Source organism: Otolemur garnettii, unplaced genomic scaffold, assembly GCF_000181295.1.
Source record: "Otolemur garnettii isolate 467f Iridium unplaced genomic scaffold, OtoGar3 scaffold00243, whole genome shotgun sequence".
Taxonomy (NCBI): Eukaryota; Metazoa; Chordata; class Mammalia; order Primates; family Galagidae; genus Otolemur; species Otolemur garnettii.
The window spans coordinates 213,539-230,960 of record NW_003852638.1 but is presented as its reverse complement, the minus strand read 5'-3'; the positions used below and the strand labels follow the sequence as shown (position 1 = coordinate 230,960).

At 36.0% G+C, this 17,422-nt stretch overlaps 1 protein-coding gene across 1 annotated transcript in view; it reads left to right on the top strand.

Moving 5' to 3' along the window:
• The window catches only part of LOC100946172 (POTE ankyrin domain family member A-like), a 232,966-nt gene that overhangs the window by 59,175 nt on the left and 156,369 nt on the right, over positions 1-17,422 (top strand). Inside the window, exons 7-8 of the mRNA XM_023508312.1 lie at positions 3,205-3,275; positions 14,067-14,227. Coding sequence (XP_023364080.1) covers positions 3,205-3,275; positions 14,067-14,227 — 232 coding nt within the window. The remainder of the gene's footprint in view (positions 1-3,204; positions 3,276-14,066; positions 14,228-17,422) is intronic.

The window sequence follows — 17,422 nt, the reverse complement described above, 5'->3', positions numbered from 1 at the left end:
TTTGAGATACAGCCTCCCTCTATGCTCTTGCCTCAGACCCTCAAGTAGCTGGGACCACAGGCACCTGCCACAACACCCAGCTATTTTCTTGCTATTGTTGTCATTGTTTGGCAGGTCCAGGCTCCAAATGTAAGTGTCTGGTGCCTTAGCCACTGAGGTATAGGCACCAAGCCTAATTTTTCTTTTTGCTCTGGCTGGTCTTGAACTCCTGAGCTCAAGTGATCCATTTACCTTGGCCTCCCAGAATGCTAGGATTATAGGCACCAAGCACTGCACCCACCCATGAAAAGTGTTTTTTAAAGCCCATGTGTCTAGAACATATAGGGACATAATAGTCTCAAGCATATGTAAACTTAAAATGGTTAGACATAGTTTTTATTAACTTTAAAAAGTTCATATCCCTCAAGTATCTTAAATACTAACAAATGAAGCTCTCATGGAAAACAATGTATGTGATAGAGATTGCTAAGTGAATGCAAGTAAGTAATACTAAAAAATGTATGGAAAACAAGAGATGGTAGTTAAAATTTTGTTTATCTGAATGAATGGCAAGTCTAGGACATAGTGTGTTTGTGGGGGAGGAGAGAACATGGAGCTGCTTCTGTGAAATAAGGCTTATACAGGTTAGTCAAGATTCAAGATTGTGTTACCATTTACTTTCTAAGAAATGAAAACTCTATTTTCAAATTCCTCAGATTGGGATTCTACTAGTTTGACCATCAGTGATAACATTTTTAAAAATTTTGAGAATTCGGAAGTTGACATTAAATCATCATCTGTAGCACCATCAATGAACAAAAACAAGCCAGGATCAACCGAATTGGGACAGAAGAACTCATTAGATAAAGAAAAGATTACTGTTGGAACTGTGTCTCTAGAAGGAAATGCTACCCTCCATGAGTCACAACCACCAGAAAACAAAGAGCATGAAGAAGGTAATGAAGCATAGGGAAGCTGGGCATGGTGGCTCATGCCTGTAATCCTAGCACTCTGGGAGGCTGAGGTAAGTAGATTGCCTGAGCTCACAGGTCTGAGACCACCCTGAGCAAGAACAAGACCCTGTCTCTAAAAATAGCTGAGCGTTGGGTGGGCACTTGTAGTCCCAGCTACTGGGGAGGCTGAGGCAAGAAGATCATGTAAGCCCAAGAGTTGGAGGTTGCTGTGAGCTGTGACACTATGGCACTTTACCAGGGGCGACAAAGTGAGACTGTTTCTAAAAAAAAAAGAAAGAAAAAAGAAGCATAGGTAGTTCAGTCCTGTAATGCCTGGGCTTGGCTTCATTTACTTTCAAATGAAAACTTTATTTTCAGATTCCTTAGATTGGGATTCTACTAGTTTGACCATCAGTGATAAAATCTGTGGAAAAGTACCTTCCAAAATCAAATATTACATGATTTCTTTTTTTATTTCAGATTAATATGAGAGTACAGACGATTAGGTTACAATGTTTGCATTTGTTAAGTAAGGTCACTGTTGTAGTAATGTCCTGCTCCCAGGAGGTGTGCCATGTACCCTTACATTGTGCCCATTAAGTGAGAACACACTGCCCCCCCTTGTACTCTCTCCCTCCTCCTCACATTCCCCATCTTGAATTGAATTGAGTTTTTCTCTTGTGTGGGCATATATTAGTTCATCTACTGGCTTCATATTTAGAATTGAGTACATTGGATACTTACTTTTTTGTTCTTGTGATACTTTACTAAGAAGAATGTGTTTCAACTCCATTCAGGTTAATACAAAAGATGTAAGGTCTCCATCTTTTTTATGGCTGAATAGTATTTGATGGTATACATATACCACAGTTTATTAATCCATTCATGAGTTGATGGGCACTTGGGTTGTTTCTTGGTAATTGTAAATTTAGCTGTGATAAACAATCTAGTGCAAATGTCCTTATGATAAAATGATTTTTTTTCTTCTGGGTAGATGCTGAGTAATGGGACTTTAGAATCAAATGGAAGGTCTATTTTTAGCTCTTTGAGGATTCTCCATACTTCTTTCCAAACAGGCTGTATTAGTTTGCAATCCCACCAAGAGTGTAAAAATCTTCCCTTCTCTCCACATCCGCTAAATTATTTCTTATAATTTATGTGACTCTAGGTTAGAATTCATGTTCCTCATATTGATAGGAATCATTGGGAATTGGCTATATATTATCTCCTCAGGTGTATCCACCTTGTTTTAGTGAATAACAGTTCACTAAGATTGTTGTTTTGAAGGACTGCTGGCTGTATATTATTTAAAGTAATGTATGAAAATCAGTCTTAATTCTTTGAGGACATCCACTCTATTAACTGCACCTAATATATGTTCCACTTTATGTAGTTAAATGCAGTGCCCTTAATCACTCCTATGATCTAGGCTATAGTATTAAAATATATAATATTTTTTCACTCTTACTATTTTTTTCCTTACCTGTAGAATTAACATTATCTTGTACAGAAGGTGATTGGTTATCTCCTGGACTAGTGACTGCAAGCTATAAATACAAAGTTATTTACGTGTACAAGTGACTCATTTTTTCTCTTATTTCTTCATAAGCTTAATAGACCCAAGAAACAGGAATGAGCATTGTTTTCACATTTGTTGGCCATTTATCTATCTTCCTAGGAGAGAGTTCTGCTCATGCCTCTTGCCCAATGATAAATGGGGTTGATAATTCAGGTGGAAAAGATACAGTAGAAAAATGGATAAAGTACTAAGGTATTCCCGAGGAAGGAGATGCCTGTTTCTCTGGGGGGAAATAGCCAGAATCAAGGAAGACTTCACATAGTCCGAGACTTAAAAGATGAAAAGAAATTCATCAGATAGTAGAGGAAAATATTTCAGCTATAAGGAATAGGGTATGCCTGACAAAGTTGTAAATAACAGTAATTTTGGAAATCCTTAATGTAAGTGGAGAACAGTATCTAGTGTTATTTTACATGTTTCTACTGTTGTTTTAAATTTTGTTTTGTTTCTGACAGTTTCATTTATTTATGTTGGGTGGATGAATTTGCTTGTGAATCTTTAAGGTGTTTTGTATGCTGAAACCTGGTGATATCCAGTGTCTATCCAAGTGGTTTGTGGAAGTTCTGGATAATTAAAAATATTTCTTAAAGAAGTAAATATCCCACTGAAGATTAAGCTCCATTAATAAAATAATAATAAATTTTATTTTTCTGTCTATTTTTATTTTAACTCAATGTATGAATCTGTCATCAGAACAAGATGAAGAAGTGACATTAAAAGAAAAGCAAGAAAGGCTTGAAGGAAGTAAAAATAATGAGCCACAGGTATGTAAAAATTTAAATTTACATTTCTGGTTTAATATTGCTTCTTGCTTTAATAATTCAGCATAGTCTAGAAGAAATTACTTTTTAGTGTAGCCTTTTAGAATCACTAAGACTTAATTTAATATTTCATTTTGAAAACATTTTAACTAGTTATAAAATTTAGAATTTGTAGTAACTTATAGCTAAACTTTACCCTTGGAATTGAAGTAAAATTTTTCTGGAATTTTCTGAAATATTATAAGCTTCTTATGTGATAAGGAAGGTGGCATTAAATATTGACTCAAATTATTAAGCAATATAAATTATGAACAAATTAACCCTGATGGCCACTCATTTGGCTTCATGTTAAAGAAGTAATGATTCCCAGTGGTTAAGAGTTTAGTTTTGTATTGCTAGTCAGTAATGCATAGGTGACCTCTAACTGACTGATGGTCTCTAACTGACTTCAGTGTCTATGTTCAGGGGGAGAAGAGGGTCATAAAATCAACCTAATTGTCAATTAACAGAATTATGCCTTTCAGAATGGGACTTTTATTATTAGGATACAAACAATAACTTTCTAAATGATTTCAATGTAGGAAATAAGTCAATATTATTAAATATATTTGTATCCACTGTCATTAGTGGACTTTATAATGTATTGGAACTGGCCTTAAACTAATAGTCTACCTAGAGATGTAACACTATCATATACAATTTGAATTAAAATTTAAGAGGTTGCTTTTCTTTATGATTGGTGTTTATTTGGGCTGCTAATAGTTATTATTCATAATAAGTGTGCCTACTTTCCAGTTAATAATCTTTAGAAAAAGTATATTCAGGATAATTGAAAAGTCATATATTCACTGTACGGGCTCATTATTTAAAGTATGGTGAGGTCAAACATTTATAAGAATAGAAAGTCTTTGTAACACTACAGATCATCTGCTAACTCATTTTTGGTAGACATAACACACAGTGAGTTAAGTTTAATCAAAATAAACAGCAACAAAGTTAAGTTTACTGCTTCATATTTTTCTCCTGTTTTAGGCTAAGACAAATTATTTGCCACTTTTTAGTTATAATCCAGTGACTTGGAAATAGTTGAACATAGATTAAGAAGTTTAACAAAAAAATTTTAATTACATTCTGATTTTTCTTTGTTCATACTCCATTATTTAAGGATAGAGTTGTTTTAAAAACATCTGAGAAACAAGCAGGTAATTATTGGTACACTTTTGTATCTGTGAAAAATACCTCAGAAACTAGAAATGAATAAATATCTTGATAGAGAAGCTGTATCTAGATAGTCAGGACTTGAAAGTATGAGGAAATGTCAATTGATGAAGGCAAAGTAGAATAGAAAAATAATTCAGAACTCACCACAAATGAGGAAAAGCAGAGTTTTGGTAAAATTTTTGAGAATACAACATTTCTGCTTATCCTAAGGAAGAGCCTCTCCAAGATAACTCTAAAGGAAGAACAAATCAAAAGGAAATACCTTCTAACTTGACATTTCCTGAACAAAAGGAGCCCAGTCTCAAAAATGTTTTCCATATCATTCATACTCTTGGCCCTCAGAATGCACTTGCCAGTCATCCTCAAAGCTTTATAGAAATTGAAATAAATTAGGTGGGGCAGAGTAAGATGGTAGACCAGAAGGATCATTCAGCTGAGCTCTCCTAGAATGACCCATACCTGGGTCCCTGAGTCAGAGTTCAGGGAGCACAGCGAGGATTTGGTGAGCTGGATACAGCATATGATCTAGAGCTGTGGAAATCTGATGAATAAGGCAAGTGACTCAGTGGCCAGGGGTTGCCATTGTGGGAAGGTCATGAGAAGGTCTTTACAGGGGCCTAAAGCATGGCTGTCTTACTTCTGCCTGCCAGGATCAGAACTCCACTCTGGGGACAGGCTAAGGGACTCCCACAGCCCACAGGAACTAGAGTCAGGGGTCACTGTGAGATCTGCCCCTGAAGGATTCTTGTGAGCTTTAAGATCTCAACCCAGCAGGGTATGAATGCTGAGGAAACAATCAGGTGATCACTGAAGGCAACTAAGTTTGGAATAAAGACCATAGAGATTGCTGGCTGTATTTTCTGTCTTCTAAAAAACCACAGCAGCATTTGGTGTCCTAGAGACACAATGCAACATACTATCATCAAGAGCAAGGACTTTTGTTTAAAACAAAGGAGGCAGTGAGAAGTATAAAGGAGGACAAAGTGGTGAACAAGAAGAAAGAACACATAGGAGGAACCAATAGAAAAATTTAGGCCACATGAAAAACCAAAACAGAGGAACTCCCCCAAGGAACCATGAGACAGCTACTGAAGAAGACTCCACCTATAAGAAATTAATGGACTTGACAGAAAGGGAAGTTAAAATATGGATGATAACAACAATAAAAGGAATGGGTGAGAAAATGAAAAGACAGAACCAAAAGTTGGATGAAAGATATGTAGACTATAGAAAAGATATAATGAGTTTAAGGAAATGAAAGAGACAATCAGGTAATGTAAAGATGCAGTAGAATGCATGGAGAAGGAGGAACCTCAGAGCTAGAGGATAAAGTTTTTGAGTTAACCAGGTAGTTAAAGAGGCAGAAAAGAAGAGAGAGAAAGCAGTACAGGTGCTTAGAGAACTATAATTCATATATATGAATAATAGGGATTTCTGAAAGGGAAAAAGATTGTCCCAAAGGAATGTAAGCCCTACTGGAGATCATCATAAAGGAAAACTTCCTAAGTTTTACTAAACACCCCAACACACCCCTTTCAGATGGATATTGAATCATGGGACATCTCAACTCAAACAGAGTGTCTCTGAGACATGTTGTAATAAACGTGTCCAAAGTAAACATGAAAGAAAAAATTCTGTAAGCAGCCAGTAGGAAGCGTCAACTGACTAACAGAGGTAGAACCATTAGGATGGCAGCAGACTTTTCAACTGAAACCTTCCGAGCCAGAAGAGAATGGTCATCCGCCTACAACATTCTTAAACAAAACAATTTTCAGGCCAGAATTTTGTATCCTGCTAAACTAAGTTTCAGAATGAATAGAGAAATCAAATCTTTTGCAGATATATAAGCACTGAGGAAATTCACCATAAGACCAGCTCTACAGGAACTACTTAGGCCTATTCTCAACACTGATCACCACAATGGACCACCAGTAAAGTAAACACCCAGAAGCTAAGGGTTAAAACAGTCTCCATAGTGGAGCAAAGGATAAAACTACATAATAGACTTTCATAAAATAAGATGAATAGAACTCCACCACACTTACCAATTTTCTTAATAAATGTTGATGGCCTGAATTCCCCACTGAAGATGCACAGGCTGGCTGATTGGATAAAAAAGGACAAGCCATCTATATGCTGTCTCCAGGAGACATACCTAGCTTTGAATGACAAATCAGGATTTATGTTTAAGGGATGGAGAACAGTATTTCAAGCAAATGGAAATCATAAGAAAGGAGGGGTTCCAATCTTATTTTGAGACACAAGCGGATTTAGAACAGCTAAAGTTAGAAAGACAAAGATGGACACTTTATACTAGTCAAAGGAACAATTCAACAAGAAGACATTTCAATTTTAAATATTTGCACACTCAACTTAAAGGCTCCCAGATTTATGAAACACACCTTGATGGGTATGAGCAATATGATATCTCATAACACCATAATAGTTGGAAACTTCAACACCCCTCTGACAGAACTGGACAGATTCTCTAAACAGAAACTAAACAAAGATGCAAAGGACTTAAATATGACCCTAGAACAACTGGGATCAATAGACATATACAGAACACACCATCCTAAAACTAAGGAGTATACATTTTTCTCATCAGCTCATGGTATGTACTCCAAAATCAACCACATCCTAGGATACAAATCAAACCTCAACAAAATTAAAAGAATAGATATTATACCATGTGGCCAGATGTGGTGTTTCATCCCTGTAATCCTAGCACTCTGGGAGGCCAAGGTGGGTGGATTGCTTGTTAAGACCAGCCTGAGCAAAAAGCAAGATCCCATCTCTACTAAAGATAGAAAAAAAAAAACTGAGGCAAGAGGATCACTTGAGCCCAAATTGGAGGTTGCTGTGAGCTATGATGCCACAGCACTCTACCCAGGTCAACAGTTTGAGACTGTCTAAAAAAAAAAAAAAAAGAAAGAAAGAAAGAAAGAAAGAAAAAGAAAAAGAAAGAAATTACTCCTTATGTCTTCTCAGACCACAGAGCATAAAGTTCGAACTCAACTCCAACACAAACATTCATCCCGACACCATGACTTGGAAATTAAACAACCTTATGCAGAATGATAGTTGAGTTCAGGAAGAGGTAAAAGAGGAAATTGTTAAATTCCTCAGACATAACAACAATGGAGACATAAGTCACCAAAACCTGTGGGAAACAGCAAAAGCAGTCTATTTTTTTTTTTAATTGTTGGGGAATCATTGAGGGTACAAAGAGCCAGGTTACACTGCTTGCATTTGCTAGGTAAAGTCCCTTTAATAATAGTGCCCCACCCCCAAAGGGTGTATCACACACCATGGTCCCACACCACAAGGACCGGCTATTTTTTTGTTGTTGTTGCACTTGTCATTGTTGTTTTTAGCTGACCCGGGCCGGGTCAGTCTTCCAAGTGTCATGAAGACTGGGAATCAAATTTAGCCATATACCATGTGACCTTTGGAACCAGGATATGCATAAAGGAAAATGCTAAAACAATGTAATAACCTCTAGGGGGTTTTGTTGTTGTTGTCTTTTAGACAGAGTATTAACTATGTTGCCCTTGGTAGAGTGCCGTAGCATCACAGCTCACAGCAATCTCAAACTCTTGGGCTTAAGTGATTCTCTTGCCTCAGCCTCCCGAGTAACTGGGACTATAGATGCCTGCCACAGCACCCAGCTCTTTTTTTGGTTGCAGTTGTCATTAGTGTTTAGCAGGCCCAGGCCAAGCTTGAACCCACCACCTTTGGTGTATGTGGCTGGTGCCCTACTCACTGAGCTATGGGCACGGAGCCTTAAGAAAATGCCATGAAGGCTATGTTAACCAGTTTGGTGAAAATATTTCAGATTGTTTATAGAACCAGCACACTGTACCCCATGACTGCATTAATCTGCAAACCTCCCTCTCCCCCATCCCCATATTCTTGGGCTATAATTGGGCTATAGCTTTTGTATGAAAGCTATAAACTAGTTTCATAGTAGGGCTGAATACATTGGATACTTTTTCTTCCATTCTTGAGATACTTTGCTAAGAAGAATATGTTCTAGCTCCATCCATGTAAACATGAAGGAAGTAAAGTCTCCATCTTTCTTTAAGGTTGCATAATATTCCATGGTATACATATACCACAATTTATTGATCCATTCATGGATCGATAGGCACTTGGGCTTCTTCCTTGATTTAGCAATTATGAATTGGGCTGTAATAAACATTCTGGTACAAATATCTTTGTTGTAATGTTATTTTTGGTCTTCTGGATATATACCTAGTAGAGGAATTGCAGGATCAAGTGGCAGGTCTATTTTTAGTTCTCTAAGTGTTCTCCAAACATCTTTCCAAAAAGGATGTATTAGTTTGCATTCCCACCAACAGTGTAGAAGTGTTCGCCTTTGTCCACATCCATGCCAGCCTCTCTGGTTTGGGGATTTTGTGATGTGGGCTAATCTTACAGGAGTTAGTTAGTTAGTTTTGATTTGCATTTCTATGATGATTAATGATAATAAGCATTTTTTCATATGTCTGTAGGCCACGTGCCTGTCTTCTTCAGAGAAGTTTCTCTTCAAGTTCCTTGCCCACCCTAAGATGGGATCACTTGTTCTTTTCTTGCTAATATGCTTGAGTTCTCTGTGGATTCTGGTTATTAAACCTTTCTCAGAGACATAACCTGCAAATATCTTCTTCCATTTTGAGGGCTGTCTGCTTTACTTACTGTGTTCTTGGCTGTGCAGAAGATTTTTAGTTTAATCAGGTAGTGTATTTTTGCTGTTACTTCAATTGCCTGAGGGGTCTTCCTCATAAAATTTTCGCCCAGGCCGATTTCTTCAAGTGTTTTCCCTACACTTTCTTCTAATACTTTTATAGTTTCATGTCTTAAATTTAAATCTTTAATCCAGTGAGAGTCTATTTTAGTTAATGGTGAAAGGTGTGGGTCCAGTTTCAATCTTCTACAGGTCACCAGTCAGTTTGCCCAGCACCATTTGTTAAATAGGGAATCTTTTCCCCACTCAATGTTTTTAATTGGCTTGTCAAAGATCAGATAACAGTAAGTAGCTGGGTTCATCTCTTGGTTCTCTATTCTGTTCCATGCATCTACCTCTCTGTTTTTGTGCCAGTACCAGGCTGTTTTGATCACTATCAATTTATAGTATAATCTGAGGTCTGGTAGTGTGATTCCTCCTGCTTTGTTTTTATTTCTGGGTAACGTCTTGGCTATTTGAGTTTTTTTCTGATTCCATATAAAACAAAGTATTATTTTTTCAAGATCTTTAAAGTATGACAGTGGGGCTTTAATAGGGATTGCATTAAAATTATATATTGTTTTGGGTAGTAAGGACATTTTACAATGTTGATTCTTCCCAGCCATGAGCATGGTATGATTTTTCATTTGTTAACATTTTCAGCTATTTTTTTTCCTTAGAGTTTCATAGTTATCTTTATAGACATCTTTCACATTCTTTATTAGGTAAACTCCCAAATATTTCATCTTCTTTGGCACTACTGTGACCAGAATAGAGTCCTTGACTATTTTTTCAGCTTGACTACTGTTGGTATATAAGAAGGCTACCGATTTATGAGTGTTGATTTTGTAGCCTGAGATGCTGCTATATTTCTTGATCATTTCTAAGAGTTTTGCAGTGGAATCTCTGATGTTTTCCAGATATACAATCATATCATCTGCAAAGAGTGAAAGTTTGATCTACTGACCCTATATGGATACTCTTGATTGCCTTTTCTTCCCTAATTGTGATGGCTAAAACTTCCATTACAATTTTAAAGAGCAGTGGAGACAATGGACAACCTTGCCTGGTTCCTGATCTGAGTGGAAATGATTTGAATTTAACTCCATTCAATATGATATTGGCTGTAGGTTTGCTGTAGACAGCCTCTATCAGTTTAAGAAATGTCCCTTCTATACCAGTTTTCTTAAGTGTTCTGATCGTGAAGGGGTGCTGGATATTATCAAAAGCTTTTTCTGCATTAATTGAAAGAATCGTATGGTCTTTGTTTTTTAATTTGTTTATGTGATGAATTATATTTATGGATTTATGTATGTCGAACCAGCCTTGGGACCCTGGGATAAAACCTACTTGGTCATGGTGTATAATTTTTTTGATGTGTTGCTAGATTCTGTTTGATAGGATTTTGTTGAATATTTTTGCATCAATATTCATTAGTGATATTGGTCTATAATTTTCTTTTCTTGTTGGATCTTTTCCTGGTTTGGGGATCAAGGTGATGTTTGCTTCATAGAATGTGTTGGGATACATAGAAAGTATTTCTTCTTTATCTATATTTTGGAAAACGTTAAGTAATATAGGTGCTAGTTCCTCTTTAAGCCTTAAAACTAGCCTTTTTAATCCCTTACTGACTTATTTGGTAGAATTCTGATGGGAAGCCATCTGGTCCTGGGCTTTTCTTTTTAGGGAGATTTTGTATAATTGATGCTATTTCAGAACTTGATATAGGCCCATTCAACATTTCCACTTCCTTCTGGCTAAGTCTTGGAAGGTGGCTTGCTTCCAAGTATTGGTCCATTTCCTTCAGATTTTCATATTTCTGAGAACAAAGTTTCTTGTAATATTCATTAAGGATTTTTTTTGAATTTCTAAAGGGTCTATTGTTATTTTGTCTTTACCATTTCTGATTGATGAAATGAGAGATTTTACTCTAATTTCCTGGTTAGGTTGGCCAAAAGGTTTACCTATTTTATTGACCTTTTCAAAAAACCTACTTTTTCTGTATCAAAAAAAAAAAAAGAAAGAAAGAAAGAAAAAAGAACTTTTTTTTTTTTAAGATAGAGTCTCACTATGTCACCCTGGGTAGAGTGCCGTGGTGTCACAGCTCACAGTAATCTCAAACTTCAGGGCTTAAACGATTCTCTTGCTTCAGCCTCCCAAGCAGCTGGAACTACAGGTGCCCACCACAATGCCCGGCTATTTTTTGTTGCAGTTGTTTAGCTGGCCAGGGCAGAGTTTGAACCCACCACCCCCATTGTATGTGGCTGGCACCATATCCACTGTGCTATGGGCGCCAAGCCACCTCTAGATGTTTTTAATCCCTTATTGACTTATAGATGAATAACATTTATTTAAACAATAAAATGGAAATCCAATAGGAGGAAGGAATGTGTGAGAAGAGATATAAATGTGGACCTATCCTTGAGAATTGTAACAAATGAAATATCCCAGCCAAAGGAATCTATATAATATTCCTTCATGTGTGCAAGTTTACCTGTTTCATTGCAACTGTTGGAATTTATAATTCCATCATGTTCACTTTAGATATTTTTGACACCAGATATACATGTATACATTTTCTCATACTTTTCAAAATCATTACTCTCAAATGTTTCTCTTAAATCACATCTTTACATTATATTGCTTAATAATTCTGGTAAGTTTTGGCATGTATGATTTGAAATGCTCAGCAAAAAGTTGGTATTTGGCTCCAAATTTTATTTTTCTTAGTATATTTTTTATTAGATCATAATTGTGTACATTAATTCTATCATAGGATACAGTGTGTTGCTTCCATATACAGTTTGAAAAACTCTCATCCAACTGGCTAACATAGCCATCATGTCTGTCTCATAATTGTTGTGTTAAGACATTTATATTCGACCTTTAGACAAATTCACATGTACCGTAATAGGATAAATCATAGGCGTGATCCCCACAATATCATTCTCTTCATCCATCCTCCCCCTCCCCTCCCCTCCCTCTTCCGTTTCCCCATAGTCTTGGACTCCATTTGGATTATAGCTTTCCTAAGATAGCTAACAATTAGTTTCATAATAGTGTTGAGTACATTGGATACTTTTTCTTCCATTCTTGAGATACTTTGCTAAGGAGGACATTTTCCAGCTCCATCCATGTAAACGTGAAACCTGATTACTCCCAGCTCCATCATAGTCAGAGATTTTAATACCCCTTTGGCAGTGCTGGACAGATCATCCAACAAGAAACTTAGCAAATAAATTCTAGATTTAAACCTAACCATTCAGCATCTGGACTTAACGGACATCTATAGAACATTTCACCCTAATAAAACTGAGTACACATTTTATTCATCAGCCCACGGAACATACTCCAAAACAGATCACATCCTAGGTCACAAGTCTAACTTCAGCAAATTTAAAAGAATAGAAATTATCCCTTGCATCTTCTCAGACCACCACAGAATAAAAGTTGAACTCAGAAACAACAGGAACTTGCAGACTCAAACAAAATCGTGGAAGCTAAATAACCTTATGCTCAATGACACTTGGGTCAAAGACAAGATCAAGAAGGAAATTACCAAATTCTTGGAACTAAACAACAATGAAGAGATGAGTTATCAGAATCTCTGGGATACCACAAAGGCAGTCCTAAGAGGGAAATTTATCGCACAGAAAACTGAATTCTGTACAATGAGTTTTAAAAATAGACCAAAGTCTGATAATATTTTAAGGTAAAATTGAATGAGGCCTCCTACGCATTGAATTACTTTGCCAAAGTCACACTTTTAATTTATCTGATGAATTTGATGAACTTATCTGGTAATTTATCAGATTCAGCAGTATGGAATTGTATCATCCCTTTTGGTGCCATGGAATGTAGGCAATGCCATTTTAGGAGCTTTGATGGCTCCTAAAGCTCCTGGAGCTTTTTAATCTTTTCTTGGTTTTACTTGTATTATCAGTAGATAATGGAGTTAAAGCAGATAATTACTTGTACTGTATATCCTTTAGCTATAAAATATCATGGTTATTGAATGTGGTATCTGGAAAACATCTTATTTTCTAGAGTTTCACACTAGCAGATCATGTTCACTCTGTTCCTTGTGCTGTGGCCAAACTTTGGTTCCTGTATTTCAGTGAACATTTTCATTTTCTTGATCTCCCAGGATCTAATTTCTTTTTTAAAGAAAGAATGATAAAAGGCAGCAGAGAAAAGAATAGCTTAGTGCATTAAGAGGTAAGCTTTTTTTCTGTTCCTGAAGTCCTATAATTTCATAGCCTTTAAATCCGGCTGTTTAATATAAAATCCAGATGGTAAAGACAGAAGCAGGCATGTTTTATGTCTTTTTGTATTTCTTTTTCTGTACCTGCCATTCAAACAGAGTGAAAATTTATATTAGACAGTGAAGAGTTGATGGGAATCAAAACACAAAATTAAGAAATTCCTTACTCAAAATTTTGGGAAATTCTGCTTCATCCACTCAAACAGAAATGAAGCAGATCAATGATAAAATTGTAATAATGATATCTTATATAATTATGTACAAAGTAAGCACAAAATAGAGTAGAACTTCTTTAAGTTGACCACTTAAGAGACTGTAATAAACTGGTCAACATATGGAGGTAGTCAATATAAGGAACTATACTGTACTGACAAGTATATTTGGTGTATGTCTGGTTTATGAAAATTAGGACTTGAGGAGATAGTTAATTTAGGGAGGTCATCAACTATAGAGGTTCTACTGTATTTTCATGACAAAATCATGACAGATTGAGTGAAGAAATACAATCAATGAAAACAAAAAGTTATTTTTATTGAATGAAGTAATAACAGTTATTCTTGGTATCTAACTTTCATTTAAGGTTAAAAAAAAAAGGAAGACACACAAAAGTAATAAAGTGGTAGTATCAGAAAACCTGTATGATGGTGCTGCTGCTGATAACAATGACAGTGGAGTAACTCCAGGAAGAAAGACTGAAAAAACTGATAATCAGCACTTTCCTGAGCAGGAAGAGTATGATAGGTGAGCCTATAGCACTATTTAACACTGATAATTATTACTATACTGTAAAACTAATTCTAGTTTAGGCTAATATTCATGATTAACAAATTTCATACTTTTACTAGGGATATTCAGCCTTGACTGGTAAATAGAAAAATACAAATTAGCAATGAGTCCCAGTTTTTCCATTCATACTGATGTTTTATTTAAAAAACTAATAACCAGTGTTGGCAAATGTGAAGAAAAGGCAGTCTAATACACTATTGGTAAATGAAATGAGTAAACCCTCTTTAAGGGATAATTTAGTGGCATGTACCATAATTTTAAATATATTACTATTTTAACCTGACACCTTAACTTCCTGGCCCACCTTCTACACACTAAAGTATCCCAGGGCTCAATCCTCCATCTTTTTTTTCATGACTTTTTACTACCTTGTATATGCTGAAGATTTAGATCCTACAGAAAAACATGACTTGTATAAACACACACACACACGTTAAGGACTTTTATTATATTATAACATAAAACAGGCCTATGCATATAAATATAAGAATGTATTTTTATATAATATGTAACATGTTAAAAACATAATATATGTATGTAAAGGATGTTTACATAAATGTGTATACATATGGGTATGTTAAGGGTATTTTTGTTGTTGTCATTTTTGAGACAGAGTCTTACTATGTCACCCTTGGTAGAGTGCCATGGCATCACAGCTCATAGCAACCTCAAACTCTTGGGCTTAAGCGATTCACTTGCCTCAGCCTCACAAGTAGCTGGGACTATAGGCGCCCACCACAACGCCTGGCTATTTTTTGTAGTAACTGTCATTGTTGTTTAGCAGGCCCGGACTGGGTTGGAACCTACCAACCCTGGTTATGTGGCTTGTGCCCTAACCACTGAGCTACAGGTGCCAAGCCAAAGGTATTTGTTACAACATTTTCATATTGAAAAGTTGGAGATAGGCTTAATATCTATCAATCAGGAAATAGTTACCAAATTGTCATACCCTTAAAATAATGTAGTAATACAACCACTTAAAAAATGAGGGTAGGGTTAGATTTGTAGGTACTGACTATTTCAAAGTTCAAATGTATTTAAAGCATTTAGGTGGATGGAACATCTTAAACAAATTGTGTTAGAATTCGTATAATGTTTGCTGAGTGGGAAATGAAATTACATGCTACCTTAGCACTCTGCATTTTTAACCAGCAAAATTGCTAGTTATTAAATTTTTGGTTTTTGTTCTCAATTCATGAGCGTTCACACATTGGACCTTTGAATTAATCTGCATATTAATAAGGGATTACACATGGGTATCCCTCTTCCATATAAACATTTCAGTATTTTAGCTAAAACATTAAAATACATCAAAGAACCTGTGACCTACCAAAGTAGGAGTGGGCCAACTCATTCCATAAAGAGCTGGAGAGTAAATAGTTTAGGCTTTGTGAACTATGAAGTCTCTGTTATTGTAATCCCCTATTTGTTATAGACATACGTCAGTAAATGTGGCTATGGTTCAATAAAACTTTGCTTACAAGGCAGATAGTGGGCTGGATTTGGCCCAAAAGCACTAATTTCTTGGCCCCTGTGCTAAATAAAGTGTTGCTAATGCAGTGAATCTTCTTAAGTGTACCCTGGATGCATGCCATTAGCCTGCCTTTTAAAAAATAATGTATTTTGATATGCATCAAATCTTCTTAAGTGTACCCTGCATGCATGCCATTACTCTTCCTTTTTTTATTAAATCATAACTGTGTACATTAATGAATTTATGGGGTACAATATGTTGATTTGATATACAATGTGGAATGCTTACATAAACTGGTTAATATAACCATCACCTCACTTGCTTATTTGTTGTGGTAAGACATTTATACTCTATTCTTAATAGTTTTGAAATGTACCATTGCATTGTGCACATTAGGTAAGGTCCCATCAAATACCCTCCCTCTTCCAGGTCTCCCTTCTCTCCTCTACTCTCCCTCCTCTTCCCTCCTGCTTTCTGGACTATAGCTGTGTTTTATCATTTGTATGAATGTGTGATTATATATTGGTTTTATAATGGTATTGAATACATTGGATAATTTTTCTTCCATTCTTGAGATAATTTACTAAGAAGAATATGTTCCAGCTTCATTCAGGTAAACATAAGATATGTAAAGTCTAATCTTTTGTGGCCGCATAGTATTACATGGTATATACACACTACAGTTTGTTAATCCACTCATGTGTCATTGGGCACTTGGGCTGCTTCCATGACTTGACAATTACGAATTGGGCTGCAATAAACATTCTGGTGCAAATGTTTTTGTTCTAAATTTTTTTTTTAGTTTTTTTTATTAAATCATAGCTGTGTACATTAATGCAATCATGGTGTACAGTGTGCTGTTTTCATATACATTTTGAACTACTCTCATTAAACTGGTTAACATAACCTTCATGTCATTTTCTTAGTTATTGAGTTAAAACAATCATACTTTGCTTTTAGAAAGATTCACTTGTACCCTTGTAGGATAAACATAGAAATGATCCCTCCAATCACCCTCCCTCCACTCATCCACCTTCCTTCCCTTCCCTCTCCCTCCCCTCTCCCTCCCTCCTCCCCATATTCTAAGGCTATAATTAGGTTATAACATTCCTATGAAAGCTATAAATTCATTTCAAAATAGGGCTGTGTACATTGGATACTTTTTGTTCCATTCTTGAGATACTTTGCTAAGAAGAACATTTTCCAGTTCCATCCATGTAAACATGAAGTAGGTAAAGTCTCCATCTTTCTTTAGGGCTGCATAATATTCCATGGTGTACATATACCACAACTTATTAATCCATTTGTGGGTTGGTGGGCACTTGGGCTTCTTCCATGACCTAGCAATTATGAATTAGTCTGCAATAAACATTCTGATACAAATATCTTTGTTGTAATGTTATTTTTGGTCTTCTGGATATATATCTAATAAAGGAATTGCAATATCAAATGGCAGGTCAATTTTTAGTTCTCTAAGTGTTCTACAAATGTCTTTCCAAAAAGAATGAATTAATTTGCATTCCCACCAGCAGTGTAGAAGTGTTCCCTTTTCTCCGCATCCACGCCAACATCTCTGGTTTGGGGACTTTGTGATATGGGCTAATCTTACTGGAGTTAGGTGATATCTCAAAGTAGTTTTGATTTGCATTTCTCTGATGATTAAGGATGGTGAGCAT